General features: G+C 40.4%; 1 protein-coding gene across 2 annotated transcripts in view; it reads right to left on the reverse strand.

The window, feature by feature from the left end:
• Window positions 1-27,133, reverse strand: part of magi3a (membrane associated guanylate kinase, WW and PDZ domain containing 3a) — a 123,192-nt gene that overhangs the window by 26,553 nt on the left and 69,506 nt on the right. The window contains exons 2-3 of one of the 2 annotated variants that reach the window (XM_062427956.1): window positions 16,048-16,164; window positions 9,939-10,058 (exon numbers count right to left, since the gene is read on the reverse strand). In XM_062427956.1, coding sequence (XP_062283940.1) covers window positions 9,939-10,058; window positions 16,048-16,164 — 237 coding nt within the window. The remainder of the gene's footprint in view (window positions 1-9,938; window positions 10,059-16,047; window positions 16,165-27,133) is intronic. The other variant, XM_062427958.1, reaches the window with a different exon arrangement.

A 27,133-nucleotide genomic window follows, 5' to 3' on the forward strand; every position in this document is an offset into this window, starting at 1 on the left:
CTTTATTTGTATCTGTTTAAAAAGAATGTTTGTGTGTATGTTATTGTTATTATTGTATCCTATTATTATTCACTACTGTGGTACTCTTAGCCCTCAGAACAAAGACAAAAAACATGCATTGTCATTTTACAGCTTCTTTGCCTGGGGAACTGTAACTACTGCAAGCCAAGGCAGGTTCTGAAGCAATTGATTGCCCCTTTTAGTCCATCAGCTTGCCTTTGCTGTCATGTTGTTGCCTAAGGGGGCAAACAGTGTGACTCCACAGAGCGAGGGGGTTGAGGGTGGGGGTGGGAGGGTGCAACGAGAGCGCCACTAGTCTTCATCTTTCCTCCACTATAGGAGAGGAGGTGACCCACTTTACCATTCACTACCTTCTCTCTCTCTGTGCAGGAGGAATAATAGAAAAGATGAAAACTTCGAAGGACAGGAGCTGAAAAAATAGTTGGTAAGCTAAGGTACAAATATTTATTCGCTGGTTGTTATCTCTCTCTGGGAAAGGACAGTCCTCCAGTATTTGCAGTGTGGATAAAGACTGTGTCTGAGTCGCTGAATGCTGTATTGTAACAGTTAAACAGCACACCGAGAAGTGGACAGACTCTGTGACTAGGGAGTACACTGAGAGTAGGGATATACGAGGAAGGACGGGAGGCAGCAGAGAATGAGAGAGGAGAGCACGTTCTTACTGACAGATATAATGTGAATTAATGTTGCATACAGACTGCTCATGTCATGCAAAGCAAAACGAAGAACAATCTTGCTTTCTCAGATTTTAATTTCCTCATTTAAATAGATATTTTCAAATCAACGGAGCCCAACCGATAAATAAACCACAGCGATACATCAGCTGATATTATCCCACTGCAGATATGCATATCCATATCGTATCTCATATACAAATTGAAGGCAGTCTTATCAAAATTGTTTATAAGACAAATGACACATGACACTGGCTGGTTTGCCTCACATGAAAAAACAAACAAAAACAAAAACAAAGTTAAAATGACAGCAAAACAGAAATCAAGCCTTGTTCATATTCCGCAGCTAACAGCTATATTTATGAATTTACTAAAAAGCACATTGTGTTAGAGTGTGATGTTAAACAATACATCCTAATTGATCAAGGTAATTACACCGAATCACGTTTTAATTTATGAAGTATTAGAATCTGTATCTTATTGAAAACCATTAAATCCTTTACTAGGTTTGTAATTAATGGGGAGCTTAATGACAGAATGCAAATATGGGCTGTTAAATTGGAAGTGTTAATTTTCCCTCGGTGCACTCCTCAGTTTATGAGGCTCACACAAAAGGTGCATGTCGGCTCCGTAAGTACCCATTAGCAAAAGCTGGGAGAAAGTGGCCACAATAAGGAAAGGACAATGAGATGGATTGCGTTGTAATTATACTCCACAAATGAGCAACGAGCAACACTATGAAAAGCAGTACTTGGTGACAATTTAGAGCTAAAACTAAAAAAAAAAAAGAGAACATGAAAGACTGGAGGCTGGGTGTCCTTTACTTTACATAAAGAATGAGTGCAATGTCTCTTTGAAGAGTCGGGTCTCTTTGAGAAGTTCATTAAACGGGCCGTGTGTTTGAATCTCAAGTGGCTTCATTTAGTATTGCTTCAAGTTATTTTAAATAAATAGTTTAATTTAGTATTCATATTATGGGACTGATCCCGGGGCATCTACTGACAGCTCTTTTAGTTTATTTAGCACAATGTATAATCATTGTAATATACATAGCAATCAACAATTATCCACAGTTCCATTTAATAGGATGGGAATTGTTAATACTATTAATATTCGATCGCGACAAAAAAAGTCCACTGTCTTTCTTTTGATGTGACAATATTGTATATCATGTTTTATCATATCAAAGATTTTAACTAGCTGTATTAATAACAATTAGATTGAATTATTAAAAACAGCCAGAACATGGGCAACAACAATGGACTAGATCAAGCAGGTGAACATTTGTAATTCTAGTAGATAAATAATAAATAATATGAGTGAATAACCAAAGAAGGAATATATACAAAATTAAAATTGTGAAATAATAAACAGTAACACAGATGCTGTATTTACTTGTTATATCTTCTAACAGATAGTGTGGTAATGAATTCGGCTACATGAGAAAAGAGTGTTGAAAAAGTAATTGTGGAGACTGACTGAAGCATCATGTGTCACTAGGATCACATATGATGAAATTCACCAAGATAACATGTTGAGACACACACTGCATTATATTATAGGCTCTTACTTGAGTCTAAAGCTGCTTTTTAAATTGTTTTTGGGTCATTTTATGCTTTATTTATTAGATAGCTGATAATAGAGAGATGACAGGAGATGAGGGAAATGGGAAATTATACAATGAGGGTCTTTGGCAGGAAGGGAACTGGGGACATGTCTGACTGGCACACAGGATATAGCATGTCATTTTCTATATATTTCCTATTGTTAACAAATTTCATGTGCTGAGCCAAACCACCAATAAATTGGTCCTAATAATAAGTATAGTGTGAATATCCAAAACCTAATAAATGTTATTCGTCTGTGCCATAGAACTCTGTTGTTGTCCAAAAATGAATAAAAACACACACTGCTGCACCGACCGGGTGACATGTTCCTTCACCTCCATCATTATATCGAACAAAGTCAAGAGGTTGGGGAATGTAGCACAAGCTAGAGAACAGAAGGGAACAGAGAGCAGAATGTGAATTACACATAACTACTGTCCAGAGACTAAAAAACCGGATTGCTGTGTGTTGAGGGGTTTTGTTTGTTTCTAAACAAGCAACCGTTACCATAATCTACAGGGCGAAGGAACATGTTTTTATTCATTTTTGGACAACAATGGATAGATATATTAGGTTTTTGAGACACACTGAAGAGCCAACATGTTGGGAGTAGAATTTGGATCCAGTTCGACCTCTGTCCTGAGTTGCGTCTTGATTCCATCAACTGAGTGAAACAGTGAAGTCCTCTAATATACAAACAATACTTGGAAGTAGGAGCATTTCATTGTTGGTTTGGCTCTGCACATGAGGTTTGACAAAGAGAAAAAAATTGAAAATTGACAGCCATATAATTTAACCCTAGACTGGTACCGCTACCGCTATTTGAAAATAAAACAGACACTCATACAGGTAAATAAAAACGCACAATCTAGACATAGTTTGCATTATTAGCACATTTCCACAGCTGACTGTCCACATTTACTACAGTTATAGCTGCCTAATGACCATTATAATATCTCATCTAGTAACATGAATGCTGCTGCTTTACTTTCTCTCACAATTGATGCAATCATCTCTTCATGAGAGCGAGAGGGAGAGAGAAAACACTGATCTAACCTGTCCATGATCCTGATAAATATTTCTGCCTCATTAAATGTCCAATATCTCATTATCAGGACAAAGACGTTCCCTGTGCCCCCATGCCAGGACAAATACTGGAAAATCAGTCATGATTCGAATAGCATGTCTGGTCACCCTTTGGCAACCCTGGTGATGTCAGAGGGACCACCTCATCCACCTTAATTACAGCCTTAGATTAATGAGCTCTTCATTCTTGAGAAAAAAAAGGGGAAACAGCCTGGAGCCACCTGCAAATAGCTTCCCATGACTGTGTGTGTGTGTGTGACAAAAATAGACACCTGTGTATATGGGCACCGAATTGGCAAATCAACATGCTGTTTTGTTCTATTTGTAACAACAGGCAGGAAATAAAGTGAAAAAGGAATAATTAATCTCACAAATTGCAAACAGTACATCTCCATTTGTTTGCAATGTTCAACCTATTAGAGGCAAGGTTTGTATTTAATACAGAAAGGGACAGTGGATTTTATAACATCACACTGCAAAATTCAACATCTTTGGTCATCAGCAGCTTGTTTAATTTCAGTCCAACATCCCGTTTGTCACTCTGTGGCAAAGTGACAAGTACCCATTAAGATAAAGGTGAAAACAGCAGAGAAAATATGCATCAGGGGCTGGTTTATTCTAACCATTTTTAACAGTGTTATTAGATCAAAGCTCTTTTTGCAGCTTTCTGAGAGTGGTGGGAGGACAGTATAAAGCAAAGCCATTTTCATTTGAACAGCCTGGGCCAACATTTGCTTGGCACGGTCAGCGAATTACACAGTCATTCACTCATGTTACACATACGCAGTTGCGCTTTCTGCTAGTAAGAAATAGATTTGTGTCAGGGGAAACCTTATTCTTTAAAAAAAAAAAACTTGCTTATCGTAAGAGGGAGCTGAAAACTGCACCACTAAGGCCATGTGTGTTAATGGGTGAGAAAGAATGTATATATAAAGTGTGTGTGTACGTGTATGTTTGTGTGTGTGTGTGTGTGTGTGTGTGTGCATGTGTGTGTGTGTGTGTAGATGTTATGCCATCTGTTTTAGTCAGCAGCTGCCAGCATATCTCATCCAACTCGTGAGAATCTGAATAAAATGTGAGTGAAACTGTGACTAGTGTTATATATCTACAGTTAGACATAACTTCTTTTATATCTGTATCTCTATAAGCTTTCAAGAGAGCAAAGATGCATGCAGTCAGTCATGGTCATTTAGCAACATGAGATGCTAGCAAATTGCTTTGTGGCAATGTTTTCAAACACAAATGGAAATTAGAGACATCCTTTAGGTTGTGCAAGTTTGGGAAAACCTCTCGGGGTTTTTTTCTCTGGCTCAGCCTTTTACCATCTCCCTCCCAGAGCTCTTCCTAACCCTACCTCACTCTGCGTTTATCCCCCCCAACTGCCTCTTTCAACCTGCCAGCTACAGTCACAGACCCTCATTAATCATTGAGGATGGGCTTCCACTCTCTTGGGAAGTGCCAAGTCTGCCCAGGCCTCATCAGTGACTGCCAGTGCCGCAGGCGGGTGAAGCCCATCTTGTGCTCCGGACTTGGCACAGAGCTCGGGTGCTGCTTGGCATGGATGCCCACACTTCACAAGCCAACCTTGTCAACCTTACATTCCTCTGCTCCCTGTGCCTTCTGTGTGTGGACAGCTTCACAATCCACTGTTAGATGACCCGCCCCTCACAAATAAACTTCCCCTCTACTATATGTTCACCTAAATTACAAACCTTTACTATCTTTACTTCCATCATCACTTTCCTTACTGAGCTGCTCCTGATACCTCCCTGTTTATCTTGTGTTCTTCCACTGTCTGTTCAAGCTTTTTTTCTTTATCTTTTAGTTTTTTGGGGTTTTTTTTGCTCTTATGTGCAATAACAACACTAATCCAACAGCTGTTATCGGCAGTCTTTAGAGCCAAGGTACTTCTTAATAATCTTTCAGGCTCTGCTTTGCCATTTCCAAGAAGTGGGCAACTGTTGCTAGCGCAGCACCTTTGCAGCCTCCCTCCTCTGTGACTTCTGGCCCGCTGCCCTGTTTCTATCTAATCCACAGCTATGCAAGCTTTGCCTCAGAACTTCACAAAGCCTATAATACCAAAAAATACCCTATTATAAAATGGTTGTAGGCAATGTGGTCCAGCAAAACAAGGGGTTGGTAAATGGTAATTTCTTTTCCAGAAATGAATTCTGTGTTTTGTACAAAGGGGATTTTTATCATCTTCTTACCCTATCAAACTGTCCCCTGGCAGTATTACAACTACAGCTGCTCTCCTATAAATCATGTCATGTACTTTTCCTTTTTTTCTCCCTAGTCTTTCTTCCCATTGTGTCCCATGCTAGACTTTAATATTTACACTGCATCCTTGTAGTAGGGCACTTTTGCACTGAGCACCTAAAGCCTGACATGGATGCTGATCCCAGGCATTGTAAACTAGTGCTAGGGACATGGAACGTCACCCCTCTGGACTCTCCTCTGTTCTGGAGTTGCCCAAGGAGAGAGGTGCTGGGTGGGTATAGGGATACCCACGAATCTCCATCTGAGCGCCGCAGTATTGGAGTTCTTTCTGCAGAATGAGCAGGTCACCTCCTTGCCGCTACGTGTTGTTGGGAGTAAAGAATCTGCATATGCCTGGAAAGTCCATAGTTCTCCTGGGGGATTTCAATGGTCATGTCGGCAGCCAAAATGAGTTTCCTCTGGAGGGTGTCTGAGCTCAGCCTGAGAGATAGAGTAAGGAGCTTGGACATCCGGGGGGGTTCAGAGTAGAGCTTCCCTTTTGGACGTGTTCCAGGCATAACCAACTGGTAAGAAACCCCCGGGGGAAGACCAAGAACATGCTGGAGAGAAAACATATCTCTTCTGGCCTGGGAATGTCGTGGGATCCCCCAGGAGGAGCTGGAGGGCTCTGCTGGGGTGAAGGATGTCTGGCGTTTCTTACTTAGTCTGATAGCACCACTTCCGATAAGTGGCAGGAAATGGATGGATGGATAAATGGACATTTAACCTCCAACTTGTAATCAACGTAATGTATCCCATGGCAGTTTTTTTCATATGCAAACATGTATGGGTTAGCGTTGGTATCAAGCCTAATTGGATTTGAATACTACAAGCATCGCAGTAAAAAGTTTGTTGAATCTGATTTGTATCCACATCGTATTAGACCAAAAGAAAAAACAAGGTGTGATATAACAAGATTCTGTGGGATTTGGAGGTTAACACAATGCTGCATTTTCAGCTGAAATCTTTATGTCAATAATGTACTTGTCTTACTATAGCTGACTTTGAGTTTCAACAGTCACTATTTTTCCTTGAATTCTGTCTACCGGTCTCCATCATGAATGATTCATACTACTGGTTTTTCTGTACTGTGAACAGTCATGGTAGAAAATTGGATACACACAAATCTAATCCTTTAGAGTTTCAGCACAGCCAAGGTAACAAGTATTCCCAACGCCCCGACACTTTCATCATTCTGTAAAACAAATTGGCAAACTAATTTATTTGTTTTTTTGTGCAGTTTAAACTTCCCCCATCTACTTCACCAACATATGAGCCAACATTGCGGCTAAAACCTGCTTAGAATGCAGAGAGCAAGACTGCTGGAATCTGAAAATGTAATGGATTAATGCTGAGGAGTGATCTCATAAACACACAATTTTCCTCTTTTATGCTTGGTTAATCATTCTCATAATATCGGTCTTCTGAAATATATTATTGTTGAGCGATACGACAACCAATCTATGAAACGTTCATTGTCTCAGATATTGGCTCTTGCAGAGGCTGCTTGTGGGAGTGACTGTCGTTCTTGGTTACAGATTAACCGTCACTACATCAAGCCCCCGTTGTTCACAGGTCTGAAGGATTAGTCACTGTGTTGAAACCGACTGTCCAGGTCAATGTTTCCATTCAATCACACACAGATACAGTAAGGCCTTGTTCAGACTGAGAAATATAACATGCACTTAAGAAGCTAGGCATGTCACCAGAGGGAGAGAAGAGAGAGAAAGAGAGAGTGACTGAAGCTAGATTCACATTATAAACTGAAATGGCCCAAATCTGATTTTTGCCTCCGAGTGACGCAGATGTGATTTTGTCACAGAAGCGTGAAGAGACCAAATCAGATTTTTTTTAATATCAGATCTGGGCCACTTGCATATGTGGTCCTAGATTTGATTCATACCCTATCTCTAGCTAAGCGACCACTCAGAACAGTCAGATTAGAGTTCATGTGCATGGGTTTTTTTCTCACTTTCCTACGCATGTGCATTTTGCCTGTCGTCTTCATTCAGTGTCGGCACCTCACTGCCTGGTAAAAATAAACACGGAGGAGTGCAACAACAGCAACGGGGGTCAATGCAGAGCCAAGGACGTTTCAAATTTGTCATTTATGGAGAAGCTTCTATTCAAGCCGAACTTATTGTAACTACACGGTAGCACAGCCATGTCATCCTGGGGCGTGTTTTACAAAAGAGAGATATGTAAGTACTGCTAACACACAAGTGCCCTATTTCACTAATTATTGTCACTTGCGAATTTCAGATAAATTTGAGTCACACAGTTCTCTCGCATGTTCATTCATGGGTTGCAAGTATGGTGTTTGTTTTGGTTAGATGTCAAAACTAATACAGTAGGAAATGATCTCATGTTAGAAGTCACAGCTTGAATGTTGCAAATTTGCTGAACTGTTTGTCGGACAGATGTTATTTTGTTATTCCAGTGCACATGTGGCTCACATTTCAGTTAAATCTGCACATGCGTGGCAGTTCAGGACCTTTGGTGGTATTGATATGGGAGCTGGACACTTCTCACTTAAAAACATGAATGTGAACCATCGACACAAAAAGATCAGAACTGATGAAAAAATAGGGATTGAGCATTAAGGCCTGTAATGTGAACGTAGCAATGAGTGCAATGAAAGTTCAGTTCAGATTTTATCCAACAACAGGAAATCAAGAAAAGAAACAATAAAAACACAATAAAATAACAGAAAACTTCCAATAACCACAACACAAAATAAAACTGCAACAAATAAGATTAGGGAGAAGAGGAAAGTATCGGGTACCAAGACCTAGTTTAAGGTATATTTCAATTAAAGTTTGTTCCACCTAAACCTGTATCTCTGACCAGAGGGAAGGATGGAAAATGAAGTCTTCTTAAAAGCCACCTCACAGTGCTTTCTCATATTACCTGAATGCTAGGACTTGCATCCCTCCATTAAAATGCATTAGTACAAGTAAGTACAGGTTTAAAAGTGTTTCTCCTATGCAAAGTGTTTATGCTTATTTCACAGTAGTATAAAGGCTGCTAACAACCAGTAACAGAGCTATAGACTTTGTTTGTATGTGAGAAGTTTATCTAAACGTTTATCTGTGGGGACTCAGAGGACTAAAGTCCAGACATTAATAATTAACTGTTGGGGCCTTCTGAATCTGTGCCTTAAATATGCTGTATGGTACAGTATTCAGGGACGGGCATTGCAGATTCATTATTCATCCTGTTGACTGGTTCATAGGCTCAGGGTTGAAGGGCCAGTCTCCCGGGGCAGGATCTGGGACAGAGGGTCGAACAAGCAAGCTCTTACAAAGACAACACATATCCAACAAAATGAGGATGGCACTTGGGGATCTTTAATTTTAGTTCCTTCACATTTATTGTGACAGGTTGATGACATGGGCAATGTGTTGACTTCACCTGATGACCTAAGGGTGCACAGCTCAGCAAATTCACAAGAGAACTAATAACATGAGCATCATGGGGGGGGGGGGGGGGGGATTCATCCTCAGCTGCAGCTGTGTCACCAAGGTGGACTGGGGCGATGTACTGTAGTTATAACTTAATACTGCGCTTCTCCATTCACTCTTTTTTTAGGTAGTAGTTTTTCTCTTGTAGTCTTCCTGAGTCAACTTTATTCTACACTACCTTATCTATATATATTAAACATAGTGAAAAAATACAAAAAATACACAAACTGAAGCTTAAAAAGTTGTGTAAACAAGACTTTCTCTACCAATACCAAAACAATTATTTTTCAAAGCAATAGCAGAAATGTGCAACACATCTCTGCATTCACCATTTCTGAATACTCATTTTGAGTTGTATGAGAAGATCGATATCACCCTCGTATCTCTCAGTAATATATATGACAGCTATTATCTGGAGATGGTTTGCTTAGCTTAGCATAAAGACTGGAACAACAACCAGCCAGGCTCTGTCCAAATATAATACAATTTGCAAACCGGCATCACTGAAGTTCACTAATTAACACTATATTTTGGTTGGTTAAAACTGGAGATATGGCTTTATGTGTATATGACTATTTTTCAGTTTGTGATTTTAGGGTGTCTCCAATGGTGGCCTGGCAACCTCACGGTACGATAACACTACAAAGCAGCACAAGGACTTTGCTTCTCCAAATACTGTGAAAGACTATTATCTAATCGAATCAACACCTCTGACTATACATACTGTATTTTGGTCAGGACTCAAAAACCCAACCCTGGGTACACAAGTCATTATTTTCCGTATATGCCCTTCTATAGATGTAGTTTGTGTTGTGTTTAAGACATACCATCGTAGGTGCCACTCTCCAGCAGCAGTCCACTTTCTTCCAGTTCACGAAACTCCCCAACACTGATGAAATTGTAGTCCACTCCAGGAACTTCCCCCTCTCTGGGCTGCCGAGTGGTACCTGCCAACAATGACACAGTTAAAGACAGTGGGAACATCCAAACAAGTGGAATGTACTATTCACTGACAGGGGGGGAAGAGAGAGAGCTGGAACTGACACTGTATTTAACATGCTCATAGGGATATGATTCAAGCCCAAATACTGCGCTCAGGGGAGAATCTGTGTCTACATCATGAATACTCATAAGCGCTGGGACCACAAAGCGATGAATTCATTATTCGATAATGAAACAGGGGAAAAAATATCCTTCACACAGCAACACAGCTGTCAGAATACAGAGGAAGTATAAGTGATGATAATAATAATGAACAGGATTTTAATTGCACACTTCAACTTTAACCTTCTGTGTATAATAGCACCATTTTTTTCCCTTAAGGATGTCATTAAATACAATATTTATACAATAAATGAGAATTGGAGAAGAAGTTTGGTGTGCACCAAGTACCAAGAATGGATGACATCTAACTTCAGTGTTGACCTGCTTCATATTAATTCAATAATTGCACTACTTTGATATCAGCTGTGTATTAAACACAGAATCCCACACATAGGTTGGTTTCCAAGGCATAACAATGGAATATAGTCGATTAGTCAAAACAATCATATTACAGGCATCGCTTTAAGATGTGGTGAATGGCATTTTTTTCAATAGCTTTTTAACATTTCACTCTAAATGCTTCTCAGCTAAAATATGTTTTATACACCACACCTTTTCTGATTTATTCCTACTTGCAAAAAAACAAAACAAAACAATGAATATGAGAACACAGAATTATCTCATCATTTTTTGTGGACACAGTACCGTTACAGTGTCCTTACAACAACTCTTCTTAAGTCCAATAAGATCACTAACATTACAGATTATGACCTCACTGCTTGTTTCCAGCTTTCAGAAAGAGTTGTTCACATTCATAAACCGAAGCTAAACTCTCCAAAGTCACAAAGTAGAAAATTGTGACATGTTTTATAGTGTCTCCTCTTTGCCAGTGGTGATGGTCAAGGCCAGTCACTTTATATCTGTCTTGACACAACATTTGCAAAATGACTTCAAGGAATCCAAAACTGAACCTCTACAATTACTATCCATTTCCTTCACAGCGGTTGAATGATAATGAGCCACAACTGCTGCGACTGGTTAAAACAGTGTCATGTTTTGCCTTCATGGTGCTCTCATGTGTAAGACACTGAAAACATATTGTTATGAAAATGATTTTACGCTCCCAAACATGCCGACTCTGCTCACCATCATCTTTGATATAATCAGGGCTCTTACACCACTCCAGCTGAACTGGCTCTGCTATCTGGCTGCACTGCAAGCACAAGGGATTTTAACTCAGAGTTTAATAGGAGCCTATCCCCATTCTTCATTTTTCTTTCTGTGTCAACATCCATCCTGACTGCAGTGTGAGCCACCACATCTGAAACAGCTTAGTCTGTTGCAAAGACAATCTTTTATTCTGTCAGAGAGTGCAATCAGAGAGCAGCGAAGCCACAAATGGAGGAAATATGAGCTTTCGTTTTGAGAGGAGAAATAGAGAAATGTGTTTTTTGTGTTTATTCAGCTACCTTAACTGAAGATTCTGAGACAAGGTTAAGTCATTTAATTAGTTTCAACACCGGCGCCCATTAAAAACAAAGCGTGTGCACTTGATACAAGCGCACAGAGGAGTATGAGCGAGCCAAAAAGCATCCTCGCAAAAAAAAAAAAAAAAGAGCATTTCAGCTCTGTGTGCACAAATGCAATCCCCTGAGCTTGGACCCACCCTACACTCACTCTCCCAACTGCTCAACACTCAGTTAGTCGACAAAATGACTTTTCAGACTTTGGAGGCGGGTAAGGAATAGACAGTCTCCTTGGTAATCTAGTCAAGATTTGACAGGTCTATGTATCGTGGTTTTTCATTTGGACCTGGTCTAACGTGGTCTGGATGGGGGAAAAAATCAATGAAATCATCCTTTTTTCAGTTTTCATAAGCAAAATAAAAGTTGAAAATGTGTTTAAACAGCGTGACTTTTGCTATAAGTTCTCACACTCTTTCAAAAATGTAAGTGGTAAAAAACAGAGTGCCAGCTGGTAAATATCATTATTTATGTTTCCCTTTGTTCTCTGAGGCAACTGCCTGTCTTCGACTGCGTCGGTGATCAAACCAAACAGTCAATCAAAGGTCATGGTCAGTATTAAAAGTGACCAATCAAAAGGAGCAGATGGTCTATTCTATAACCGCCTCCAAAGTCTCAGAAGTCAACTTGACGAGTAAGCGAGAGTGAGAGCATAGGGAAGGTTGCATTCATCACAGCCCTGTGCTCGTGGGACCACGTTTATGCACACAGAGCAGAAATGTTCTCTTGTGAGGATGCTTTTCCACTCGTGAATATTGTCCGGTGCGCTCGAATCTCATGCACATGCCTGATTTTTATGTGTGTGGGTTTTGCATCTAATTATACGCCTAAGAATTTCGATCAGTTTTCCCACCCTGGCAGTTGTAATTCTCACCACACCGTCGTCTATCTTTGCAATTGTAATTTTATCATCTGATGTCTCGAGTGCTGCTGCAACATGACTGCAAGAGGTGATAGAAGAGTTGATAGAGAACAGTTGAAAAGGGTAAAAGATGAAAACAAAGGCTATTGTGTTTGACAGTAGATTCACAAAGCAAAATGTCGTCAGTCTTCACACCTGAGTAGCTGTGAGGTATAAAATATGATTACACCCCAGCCATGCACAGACAGTGGAGAGAGACTGGTAAGAGAGTTGAATCTAAAAATCTGTTATCTGAGAAGAAGCGCTGGGATAAGGAGCTTTGAAGAAAAGACAAGGGTAATTTTGCTGCCAATTCTCTCTGGGAAAACACTGTTTTAACTTCTATCTCGGGTATGTGTCCTCGCAAGCTTCTCTTTGAAGAGATGAAACAGCCGCGTGAAAACAATACAGTATGACAGCATAAAACCAAAGAAAATGAAAAACAAAAAAGTACACACAGTAACTGGGTCTGCTGGGGTTGATCTGGTCTAACAATAAAATCGAGCTCTCAAGTGTGAGGTGTGAACCATATTGTGTGTGTTTGGCTCCAGGCAGGTTGAACACCCACTCTGTTGGGCACGAGAAGCTAAGTGACAAGTGTTTACCAATGAGGATGCCAGATGCTAATTACAGCAGAACAGCAGACAAAAAAAGGAACAAAGACAAAAAACAATAAAACTGAATAGAACAGATTTGATTTTTGGTCTAGAAGCTCCTTTATAGACATTAATGAAAACACAAAACTTTACCCAAACTATGTAATATGAAAGGCTGCAATTAAAGATTATTTTCATTATTGTTTAAACTGCAGATTATTTTGTAATCCATCCATATCCATCAATTGAGTCTTCACTGTGGGCTCTGAGTGTTGTATTGGCAAATGTTTCCAACTCAGTGTAGACAGGAAGTTAAAAGGCTAAATCACAGAATCGGAGCACTTCCATGTTGCTGTTCACATTCAATGGATGTGAGCCATTGCTGTCATAACATGGTGAATGTTTCTACACTAACATTCATTACTACACAATCTTACTCATGTATTCAGCCACATTCAGAATCAATAATGATTATGACTCAAACATGACACTATAGTTCAGAAAATTGTATTCAACAATTTTGAAGATTTTATCACACTGTGAGTGATGTCTGGTATGAAGCTGTCGTATGAAATGATAAAGTTTATGTAAGTTAACAAAAACATGAGGTTTGAGGCAATGTGAAGAAAGGAAAAAAAATCTGTATCAAGTGGGTGGCACCTCCATTTATTACCTGAGGTTTACATTTATGAAACAATATCTGATGTACAAGTTTTTAAACTTTCTTTTAATTTAAGTCTGCATTCAGTCCAAAACTTTATTCTGTCTCAGCAGCTTAAAAACTTAAAAGAAGTCCTATTCAATCTTCTCAGAAAAGAGCAAGTGCAAGGATTGAGAACCTGGGGTACTTTTCTTTTTTTTTTTTTTACATTTCCACTATCCTTCCTCATTTTTTTATCTTCCAGTGAGACTCGTGGAGCTGATTGCCATGCCATGACAGATATTAATGCCCTGAGAAGGAGAGAGGTATGGTTGGAGGCTGGGATTCAGCCAAGCTTCATGGATTATGTGGTGCCTCGGACCCCCGGCACTGTCTTGAGCTCCTGTCATCTTTTGTGGAAGGCAAGCGCGACACTCAGTAAAACCTCAGTGTGTGTACTGGAAGGGGGAAGTCATGCTCCTCTCACTCTGAGATGCCATTCGGGCTGCTATAATGAGCACGGGCATCATCCTGTAGTGGCTAGTTAGGCTCTTCGCCGAGGTCACTGCGGCTCAGTGTGCCATGATAACCCACTGGCACAGACTTGCATGAGCAGAGAGAACAGGGGACATATGCTGAGCTGCTCAAGCCAGACTGCAATGTCTCACATGGGATAAGCATGGCACATGTTTTTATATCACTGATGCTGACTCACTACACTCAAAATTAGGTAAAGCAGTTATAATCTCTAAGATGATGGGCAGGAATTGAGTACAACTGATGGGATGTTAATACTTTTACTTTTAAATAACTAAATAGCTAAGAAGAACTGAGGTTTCATGTACTGTAGCGTTTCTCTCTAAAGCAGATCTGTGGGCAGATTAAATCAGTGAGATGAGAAATTAGAATCCCCTGCTGATTCTAACATCTCCATCTTTAACTAATCATTAGCGTTTTCACTTGTATGTTAAATGAAAGTTTAAAATATGCCATTAAGATTCATTTCCTTTCATCCAAACTGTCAGAAATGAGAGCTTTCAAAATGCAAACTGAGAGTAAAACTGATATTAAATGCTGTCTGGAGCAGTGATGAATGGTAAAAATTTGTTTTTTTGTTTTTTTTAACTCAGCTGTGCAGCCGAGAAAATTGCAGCTGCTCTTTCATTTACGCCTGTTGGCCTTGTTGTCCATTTTAAAATCACTCGGGTATAAATGCCCTGGTTATTTACTCTTCCATACTGAAAGAAGAAGTGTAGCAGACTCTTAAAGCAAAAACAAAAAAGCTCCGTTGTATAAAGTAGAGAAAGAATGTAAGTTAAAGTTAGCAGCAGTCTTTCACAGCTTTAATTATAAGATAACCAAGGTTGGGCTATAATCAAAAAGTGCAAATAAATGTCTCTCATAATTTAATACTTCAAATATTCAGTCTCGAAACTCCTTTTCTTCTTATTTAACCATAAAAACCGAGAAAGTGTGTCAATCTCCTCAATTCCAATCATTTCTTTTGCACAAGCCCTGAAGTCTTAAAGCATATTTTACTCATGGTAGATTATGTTAGCTTTCCATATCAAAGTCTACACAGGTTTTCTTAGGACATCACTGTTACATTGAGCATACAACTGGGTGCTTTTACTAATAATGTTAAAGGTGCAGTGTATAGGATTTAGTAGATGGTGAGGTCGCTAAAACCCTTCCAAGTGTGTAGGAGAACATACATTAGTCACAAAACTCATAAAATGCCCTGTATAGAGCCAGTATTTGGTTTGTCCATTCTGGGCTACTGTAGAAACATTGGTGCAACATGGCGGCGTCTGTAGAAGTGTACTCGCTCCCTATGTAGATATAAAGAGCTCATTCTAAGGTAATAAAAACACAGTGATACTTATTTTCATAGAATTATACCCTAATTAAAACTCATTAATACTCATGAATGTTATATTTAATTTCTGTTCATTTCTAGATGAGGCAGTCAACTTAGTCAAATTAAAATTCATATTATCTGGATGTTCATACTCTTTATGTAATTTATCAAATGAATTGATGTTGAGGACAGGGGCACTGAGTGTGAAATGAGTTAAAGCATTTTTTTTCTTTTCTAGGAAAGGCAGGCAAGAAAAAAATAGGACTTTGCAGGTAACAGACCAGACTCCATCTGGAAGGGTCACAGGTCAACAAGCAGTGTTCAAACAGAGAGGGGGGACAGAGCTGCCCAAGGCTGTAGAAACTACTCACAGGGAATGGTGCGCAGGTACAGGTTGTCCCGGATCACCTGCTGGAGCTTATGGTCCAGGGAGCCCTTCTGGAACTGCAGACTGAGGTAGTGACGCAAATCAGTATTCAACACCTTACCTAGAAAAGAGGAAAAGGAAATCTGGGTCAGCCCAACAATTAAATCATGTAGGAGGGCGCTGATTTACAAAACACCCACTCTGATGATTTGATTTTTGAGACAATTAAAAAGACATTCTGAGATTTAACAAGCTACATCTCATGCCTGTAACAGACGACAGTATGCTAAAACCCCCCAAACCATAAGTGTCCTTGTCCGAACAGCAATTACTTGTACCTGAGAAAGCTAGGCGCTAAGTAGAGACCCAAGTGGCAAAGGCAGCAGACAGAAGCTGCCATACGTGTGAAAAATGTATTGGGCTCTTTCATTAAAAAACAGAGCATGCACAACAAAGAGCAGCAACACAAAATTAGGATTGTTACTTCTCAGGAGCAACAGCAGTTCAAGAAAAGTCTGAGGAAGTTTCGAGGCTTGCACAGTCGTCATCAAGTTATTCTCCTTGGAGCGACAGTGTCAGAGACAGGAAAGAGAGAGATAAAGAGAGAAGGAAGAAAAATGAGAGAATTTCCTTATGTTTGCTATGGCAGTGCTCTTCTTTTGTGTAGACTCCAGCTGTGTGTGGAGCAGGAGCCCTTTCCATGAGAATAGACAAATAGGATGTGCTTTGAATATGGCTTCAGTTACAATGTGCACATCAATAACCAGCGTTTCATTCTCAAAGTTGCCTAGCAGGGGGTACACAATTAACCTGACATAGACAGAAGCTGTCTAGTGTCCACAATCTACACAAAACATCACATCGCAGTTGTTCTGACACTTATCAAAGCCACAGCAATACTGTGAATATGCCTCATCCGAGTCTAGTCATGCTCAACATCTGCTGTCTTTTGTGTGGTCTCATACACAGGCTCTACAAGGCCAGTGTGTGGTAATGTTCTCTGCCGCAGTCTCGATGACGCAAGTGTTAAGATGCTGTAAAACTTCTCCAGATCAGAAAATGTTGAGAAATCAAAAGTCTAGCAGGAGCCAGGCTGTGAGTAATGTCATCCAGCCTCCAAATGTGATCTGCATTAAGTAGTTAGCTGCTGCGAGGAACATTTGTCAGTAAGATAATACACCTCTCCCAGCAAGACACCTACAGAGATTGTAAATACACAATTTTACCCCATTGTGAGACTAATTCTGCTGCTGGCTAATCTGCTGATGAATATTTTATCACTGTTCTTTGGCCTGTGTATCTGACACTTGAGCTCCACTACCTCAATGATTAATTCCAGACTAAAAAGACGTTGTGAACTCCCAGTCAAATCTGCTCACCTACACACACACACACACACACACACAAACACACACACACACACACACAGACAAAAGGTTTCTATGGGCAGAAGTATGCTGTCACCTAGAAAACTGAATTTGAAACATTTATATTTGAATTTGAATTTCTCAAATTGAATAATTGCCTTGAAAAACAGGATCTGAATATAATATGAAATTAAATGTATTAGTTTGGCATTGAATTCCAATTAACTTGAAACCGAATGCAATATTATGAAATTAAATTCAGTTGCTATGAAACTGTATTTGACCCTCATCGAAAAATTCAGTACTCACAATTCAATTTTAGTTCACTGAGACATGTTCAGATTTGTAGGCAGTGTTTAAAAAGTAATTTGCCTCCAATTTGACTACAAAATATGATCATTTTAAGCCTCTGGTACGATACTTAAACATTTCCCATCTAGTAACACTGTTTTCAGTATGTTGGCTGTACTTAATTAAAGGTGGAATTAGTGATCTCACAAAGTAATACAGTATGCTTATGTACTTGAAAAACTGCTCAGTAACTAAAGTATGTGCAGCTTACTGTGAGGACTGTCCTGTTCTATATTTTCACTTGAAAAGTTTTATTTGTTGAGACAATTATTGTAGAAAAATAGAAGTGGAAGACCTCTGTGGCGATGGCTCAGCTTCTCCACCTCACTGAAGAAGTTCTAGACAGGACTACCACTGAGTCTGAAATAACATTACACAAAAGCTTCACACATTGAATTAGACTGTATTAGTTTCAGTGAATAAACTGGGAACTAATACACTCACTCTTTTTGGAATATTTGATAAAGTCATAACATGTCTGTTGACCCTGTAAAGCTGTATCGGGGTCTGCAGGGTTATAGGTAGCATCTAGCCCTCTCCCTCTTCCTCCTCCTCCTCCTCCTCCTCCTCAAGGTCCAGAGGGGAGCTGCATAGGGAAGAGTGGATGTGCCAACACCGAATCAAGTTTTTTGAACTGAAACCAAATTGCAAGAACTAAATTTGGATTGCGAGAAGTGAATGTGGAAGTACTGTATATCCGGAATTGCATCATCAGTGAGGATAAAATGCACTTTCAGAGCAAATTCAATTTAATATTACTTTCAGTTTCAAGTTAATTGGAATTCATTTGCAAACTAATACATTCTATTTCAAGTTGTGCTATGTGATTCAAATTCAGGTTTTTTTTAAGCAATTATTCAAGTTGGGCAATTCAAGTTCAAATATAAATTATTCAAATTCAGTTTCTGGTGACAGATATTTATACCCATAGATTCCCTCTTTCAAGAAGCAGCTTGGTTTAAACTAGTTGAAATTGGCATGAAGAAACTGAATAAAAAATAATCATACTGCATAGTAACAAAGAGAAATATTCCCACAGTGAAAGTAATGACATTTTCTAAGTGAGGAGGATCTTACACATCCTTCACTCTAAAAGAGTTCTACTCCGAAACTGGAACGGTATTTTTTATGACACCCGTTTTCAGCAGGAAGTGTTGAAGGACAGACTTGGCTGCTTGGGAATAAAAAGCCATTGCCTACCAAATTCAAAAATGTTGTAAATTAAATTAAGTTCTTATACCCGTTCCCTAAGGGGATAAAATGACTTCCACTCGGACTGAAGATCAACAGCATTATGTTGTGCTGGTTATGGTGGGAAGGGGGTTAATTTCTCCCCTTAACATCTGCCAAAAAGTGGCACTGAGCACATTTCTAATGAGAGTGCTTTGAGTTACTTCAGCGTACTCAACGTTCAAAACAACTCAATATTTTAGGCTTTTACTCTGCAGACACACGTGGGTGAATACTTCAAGTGATTTTAAAATGTCTCGCCCCTCTGCATGTGCCTGCTGCTTTACTTAAGTTGAAACAGTCCAGTAAACTGCAGCATGGCAGAGGCACAACTGAAGGCCAAGGCCAAGAGAAGCATGGCTCTCCATTATGTAACTCTATAGACTTGTTTTACTGGCACAATGAATGTGAGGAATTTAGGTCAAGGAAACAAAAGCTGGGTCTGGCTACGCATCACAACTCGAAAGCCACAAGCCTGCGGTCCATGTTCCCAGAAGCTATGAGACATGAAAAACCCCAAATTTTAACACACACAAACAATATGCAGTGTTGTGAACCCCCTCCCCTATCTGGTTAGGTTTGTTCCCATGTCAAAAGGGGATGGGAGTGACTACAGGCTTCACCAGGGCTTTCATCATGCTTGGGAATGCCACTCTGGATATATTTTCACACACTGCCATGAAAGATCAGCTGGTTTCAGTTTGGACAATGCAGGGTACTAATTATTACCACGGGATTCCTAAGGGTAGGTACCCCACTGGGTCAACAAAATCAGTCTCTCTCCTCTCTCTCTCTCTCTCTCTCTCTCTCTCTCTCTCTCTCTCTCTCATACACAAACACATGCAAATCACCTCCCCTGCTCTAAGCAAACTCCCACTCAAGTGCTTCTAACAGGGTAGGCTTTGTGGCCCGCCTGTCAGGTTGCGTTAGCCTGCTGCATCATATCTCCAGAGACGGAGAGAGAAAGAGAGAATAGGAGAGAGCTGCAACTCTCAGCTTCCCGCTACGTTACAAGGCAGCGCATCACTGGCCAGCCGGGCTGGTAGTACGAGGCATGTGGGACACAATGGGAGCCTTTGTGCCTTGTCATCTGGCTATTAGACACTCTCTCATACATGGGGGGGGGGTGTTGGTGGGCAAAAGGGGGTGGGTGGGGTACTGCAGTTCAAGGATAGAGAATGATTAAAAACAGAACCAGTGAGGAGGGAGAGCAGGGTGGGAGTAGGGGAGATGTTTGCAGAGAGGAGTAATGATGATGCATATGAACACACGTGGAAACTCACCCCACCTCTCTCCTTCTACCCTTTCATCATTATTCTATCTATTACTCCATCTCTGACTGTGCATCTTTGCTTGCCTCACTGCGGAGATTCATCAGCCCTGGCAGATTCCCACAGGGCTCCTCACACCTATGTTTGAGATCGCTTTCTGAATAGCTATCAGCCTTCCGTGCATCTCCCCTTTTTCTTTCTTCCACCGCTGCCCACTTGACCTTTTGTTTTCTCTCTTTCATTCAACATCGCAAGCCTCTGCTTTCAAGTGATATGTGTGTCTACCTGTTGCCGCCTCCACCGCAGCCCTTCTCAGTGTTTGTTCTGCCTCTTGCATCAGTCAAACAAAGGCAAATAAAAGCCGAGCATTCGCCGCAGCTCTGTTCAAATCTATTAGTTTTCAGTGTTTACACATATGGAGGAAGAGGCGGGTGGAAGGCTGTATGGATAGACAAACAAAACCACAACTTTCTGTCTCTGTGACACAGAGAAATGAAAACAAAGCACATGCTGCTGCTCATCATCCTTCCTCAATCCCCTAGGACACTTGCAATTTGGTATGTTTGCCACGGGATACTGCTACTCTCAGCACATCTCACCTCACCATCTGTCATTTTCTGTAACTGATGTCAAAGCTACTGAAGTGCTATGCTAAGTCTTTTATTGAGAGTAAAAGCTGTTTTTCAGCCAAAAGATTGCACATAAGCTTCTGTCCTGACATTATAAGACAGGTTTAGCAAACACAGAGTACCTTTGACACACTTCTGCTCACAATTATTTTGAAAGCTAATGAGCTTTAGATTTTTTTTGGCCAAATTAAAACATGTTAACGAGCTAGAATTTTGATGAAACAAACACACAAACAAACAAAAAAGACAGTGAGACAGACGATACACAACAACTTTTAGGCAAATAAGCTTGCACACTAAACCCTGAGCATTCAGGTGAAACTATCAGTCCTTGTATTGCATGAACTTGGCAGTCGAATCATTTCAGCAGCGACAAACAGCCTCAGTCTCTTGCAGCTCGGCTCGCTTCTTGGCACACCACTCCGCCCTCACTCCACCAAGGCCAAAACAATTGACTAGCTGCGGAGATATTTACCCAGGCAACCAGTAAACAGGCAGTTAAATTACAATGTGATTGCAAAGGCACAATGGTTTTCCTAAATGAGAGCGGAAGCAATGCAGAAATGTCACCAGCAGGGGTGTCAGTGGGCGTCTAATGAGGCAATTCCCTGACAGTAGTGTGCAGCTCCGGAAACAGTGAGAAAGCCCCCGCCATCTGCTAATTACCACCTTGTTAGGTTCATTTGGCGAATCAGGGCAACGGAATGTCCTGCTTCATTCTGTGTGACAAGCAGGCAGAAAGAGAATCAACAGTTTATTGGCATCTATGGGACACCCAGTTGTGCCACTTGCCCTTTAAAATGGCAGAGAGACATAAGATGAACATTTCTGGCATGATTTGTTTTCTCTCCAGTGAGACAAACAGACATGTCGGGTTCCACCACCAGTGGTCTCATCCCCCAAACCCGTACTCTTAGTCACTGAAAGTAATAGTGATAGCACGACAACATCTCCTTAAGCACGTTTCCCTTAAAACGGGAAGGGTGTAGAGGTGTGTTCTCATCTGAGATAAGCTCTGTTCCTCTTACAGCCCCTATTTAAGCTGAGTGCTGTAATTGGCTGGCAAAAAAAAGGAGTCACAGTGAAGTCAATTAGTTGCTGCAGAGCTCCAGAGATTGATTGTAGATGGAGGTAGGCTTTGGGATGAAAAAAGTTACATGAAGGAAAATCAATGTTCCCAATCGCCCTTTTCTCTCCTCAGGTTGGATACACCCCTCTTGAAATCCAATTAGTGAGACTGTATCTAAACAAGGTCAGTCTGCACAAGCTGGGTGTTTTGGTTGAAAAATGGCTAATGACCAGTTTAAAAACCTGTTTATTTAACATCCACTTATCCAACCGACATATGCTGCATTGGCACACAGCAAAACCATCTTTGCAAATTATAAAACACAATTTCCAAAACGTTAACTGGAAGCATTCATAAGCCATGCGTATCATATTTATTTAGATATCACAACAACAAGGAGCTACAGAAGTGACTCTTTACAATACTATTTTTAGCTCCCTGCGCCACAAGGACAACGGCTTGATCCCTGCGGCCATGGCAGAAAAGCACAATCTACTCTTTTAGCAGATAATTGAAAGGAATGGTCTTGCAACACATTGCGTACAGGCTTAATGTCGCGGGCTTATTATAGACAATGTGATAATTATCAGCACACATGGCAATAGACACAGATGGTCTCCCAAAGCACTCGGCTTTTCAGAAATATATTCTTGGCTCTGGATGGCTTGTCTGCTATTGTTGGCCAACTTCACTAAATATCCATTAGTTACATGTTTGAGATAAAACTGGCTCAGTGCTGTCTTGGCTCATTTAATAGTACACACCTATTCTGTTGATCCTTGGAGCATGTGTGTATATAATCTCACAACTTCAGAGCAACCAGCCAGTGTGTGTAGGTGGGTATAATGAATTATTGCTGAAGGAGTCGAGCTTACATTAATTCAAGGTATTCTGACTCACAAGTGCCAAGGTATAAAGCATTTTTCTTCCCCAAACGGTGAAAAGTGACCTCGAAATTGTCCTTTCCAATCCTATTGAGGCTTGGAGAGAGAAATTTAACAAAAACTGAAATGATGCTTGAGCCTCTTGTCTTGTCTGTCCCCTTTGGATTCTTGGCTGGGGCAGAGAGGTGAAAGAACAGTCACAGCCACCCTGTGGTCACCCTGAGCGGGCTGGGCCTTCTCCCCTCTACTGTCCTTTTCTTGTGATGTGAAGCAGACTGACAGATCATTACATTAACGTCTCCTTCGCCCAGTATTCATGTTCAACTGCTTCCCTGGGCACTGCTATCTGCCCTGCAATCTGGTGCAGTGCAGCTCAGTGGACACTCCCAGCAGCACTGCAATGGTTGCACACTGGTGTCATCCATTATTCGTTTACCGATCATCATTCGATGAAGGGTCTTAGACGACCAAGTTTTGATGGGTTGGTTAGTTGCAGGGTAAGAAAAACATTCAAACTCCATGTGGGTGGTGTGCCTTGCCAAAATTAGGTCAGACCTGATATGACTGGACTGTGTCTGATACTTTAGAGGTTTTTTTTTTCATTTGAAACAATCGATACAGTATGTGGCAACACATGTTGACACCCAGCTGAGGCGACCAATGGCATCACTTCATCACTCAGCCAGTGACTCAGTCTGCTGTAATAACAGAAGCACTGATTCCTCTGGAAATATCTGTCTGCTTCAGCACTCCTCTGTCAGGAAACCACTTAAAATAAGAGCTAGGATGATTTAACAGAACTAACTGATAACTCTGGTTATCCTGCCAAACTCATTGTCATTAACAGGTGGCTCACTTTGTATTTTACAGTATATTTTCAAAGGCTTCTGTAGTTCTCTGTAATGCTGCACAGTGTTACCAACATTACCTATAACATTATTTCTCAGCCCTGGGACTCAAACCATTTTCTGATGCCCCAAAAATAATTAAATTAATATCATAAACATGTGATGCCAAGTTGACTAATGGCTTGAACTAACACCTATTAGTGGACAAGCTAAGTCTTTGATCAGGGGTAGCCCTAGAAATATCTCCATGGATTGGCACCAAATGACCAAAGTCTTGAGGACAATTATCTGGGAATCATGTATCCTCATGACTTTGGTGTTACCCTGACTTTAAATCTAGCGCCACCATAAGGATGACAATTGTGGTTTGGGTGGATGTTTTGACAATTATTGAATGGATTGCCTTCATATATGATACAGATATCCATGGTGACCAGAAGTAGAAGATGATGATGATGATTGGTGATCCCCCAATTTTTCATTTGGCACCATTAGCAGGTGAAAAGGTTTGATTGTTTTAAATTCAGCCTACATAAGAAATTCTGTTGCAGCTTGAAACTGTTTTGATCAGTATGGTACAAAGCTGTTTTTAAGACCAGTTGCTCACATACCAATTATCTGAGTTCTCAAGCCATGGTTATTTTTGTGGATTTTGTGGTCTTCGGGTGAGCCATTAACCATGAAACAATGAATGTCACTTTACCAGTGAGTCACAGTTCAATACAGAACAGCATAGTCTGAGAATAGAGCGTTGCCCGACAGGGTAGAGGCTGCCTGTAAAAAAAAAAAAGAAGAAACGAGCAAACAACAGAAAGAAAAACCAGGTCAATATGTCAAGACTAACTTTAATGAGCCACTGAGACCTCTGTTGTCCACTACCATGAGGGCATTGCTCTAGCATGCATTTCCAGAATTACAACCATGGAGTCCAATAGGAAGAGGAGAGAGAGAGGGAGGGAGAGAAAGAGAGAGAAAGGATTGGAGAAAGGATGAAAAGACTGACATTTTTAACAAGGTGTCTTCAGGCTTATGCACCTGGGTTTTTTTTAGCTACTGGCTTCTCTTTTATCTCAAGGCTCTGATACACCAGTAGCTGTAGTCCACTCTAAAATGCACAGCTCTAACCATCTAACAGCGAGGTAAGCGCACCCTTGTGAGGCATACAAACAAGATAAAATGACTGGATAAAAATGCTAACATGATGCAGCAGAGCTCAGGAAGGGAGGAGTGTGGTTATCTGTGTTTGTGTGTGTCTGTGTGTGTGTGTGTGTGTGTGTTTGTGCACGTGCCCGTCAGATTCTGAGCACATTTCCTCCTCGCCCCCATTGTTCATCTGGCTGATCTGTTGTGTGGAGGCCGTCTGGATGCGACGCAGAGAAAAAGAGGGGCCCTTCTGCCTCTGCATCATCAAAAGCCTACTGCTGTCTGCCATCACTGTGGTTTGAAATCTCCCTCTATCTGCACACACACACACACACACATATGCAAACCCCCGAACAAACAAAAATACCCACTTACAGCCTTAAAGCAACTGTATCCTAACAAATCCGCAGGTTCTGACAAGCTTGATCCTTACTTTCTCAAGTTAGCTGTGAACTTTAAAGCAAAACCTCTGACTCATATTTTTTTTAATCTTACCCTATCCAACGATGAGATCTGTGAAATCTGCCTATGTTCTCCCTTTGATGAGAGGAGATCCCTCTGTTGTTAATAACTACAGGCTTATCTCTAAATTACATGTTTTAGCTTAAAGTCCTTGAAATGTTTGTTAGTGAACAACTTTAAGAATTTTTTTTTTTTTTTTAGACACAAACAGTATTTTATCACAAGATCAGTCAGGCTTTTGAAAGCAACACAACACAAAAACTGCTTCTATTAATGCAGTGAATGGCCCAAGTTATTGAGGCGCTGAACTGTAAAAATATTGTGAAGCTGTTTTTATTGATTTGTCCAAGGCTTTTGTGACAGTTGACCATGTCACCCTGGCAGATAGACCCCTACAATATTGGCTTATGTGGACATGCTGTAAGCCGTTTTTTTAAGCTGGTGTGTTTGCTGGGTTTTTCTTCTTTCTTCCTCCCTGTATCAAAAAGCATGCTCCACTGTTCCATACTAGGACAACTGCAGTTCTCCATTTATATATATAAATAATCTTTGTGATAATTTATCAAATGTTGCGTTACATTTTTATGCAGATGATACTGTTATCTATTGCTCATCCCCCTCAGTGGTCTGTTTTGTGGAGGGTGGATGCTGAGCAAAACTTGGCAGAGACTCAGCAGCCAGCCAGAATTTTTCTCTGTTCTCTGTTTAGGAGCAGCTGAGATTTACACTAAAATGAGAATAGCTGGTCCACCTTAAACATCAGTCCACCTTAAATGAGCCTGCTCAGGTTAGGCTAACCCATTGTTGCTAACAGCAGCTGGGAAAACAACAGACAAGACTTTTCTTTGTGTTTAAAAGCTGCAGCATGTATTAGATAACACACTGTAGCCTGTACTGTACATTTGCTGCCAGTTTGACAACTTACTGCTAATCTCTGGTCTGCTCGCTTTCACTGTTACTTTTCCGCCACTCTCATTTGCTCAACCACACACTTGCTACACACACAAATTATGTACTGCCTTTAAAGAGCTATACCACTCAGCTAACAGTATCTTTCATGTAGATGTCCTTTGCAGAGTGAGGAAAGGGAAGATTCTATGGTCTTCCACAATAACGTAGAGTGTTATTGTGCTCTAACAGTATGCAAGTGAAAATCATTATTATTAAGGACTGTGTGAAATTTTAGCAGCAGCGCTCATAGAGGAAACACTGGTCTTACTTTGATATTGTTCAGTCCCATCTGACTCCACTTTAGTTGATGTTAAATGCAGATGAACCCAAATTCATGCTATTTTCAAATGGCAAAGAGAGTTAATATCTAATCTTTTATAAGATCTCAACAGCTCAAATGGTTGAAATTGAAATGGTCACAGCACATAAGTTGTTATTATTGATCAAAATTTGTCATTCATTTACATTAATTTCACACACTGAAAACTTTCCTTTCCAAAACTGAAACTTAAATTAAGTTTGTTTTTTAGGAATTAACCCTGTTTCATCCTTCAGGCACAGAAACACTTGATTTTGGCAGTTTTTTTTAACTTTATAGGACTACAGTGATCTGCTCTCTATGAGACACCTGACCAGTGCCTCGAGAAATTGGTTACTGTGTACCATTGTGCTTTACATTATATTACTGCCTGTGGCAATCTTGCACACCACTGTACTCTGTATGCTGCTGTTAGGGGCCATCTGTGTATGTCTGCAGACATTTGCACACACATTCACTTTTATATATAAATCTCTCCTTCTGGAGGGCTGGCTCATCCTTATCTGAGTACACACATACATATTAAAATTGATATGGCCTGCACTCTTATGATATTCTATGAACCT

This window comes from Scomber scombrus, chromosome 10 (assembly GCF_963691925.1).
Source record: "Scomber scombrus chromosome 10, fScoSco1.1, whole genome shotgun sequence".
NCBI classification, from domain to species: domain Eukaryota; kingdom Metazoa; phylum Chordata; class Actinopteri; order Scombriformes; family Scombridae; genus Scomber; species Scomber scombrus.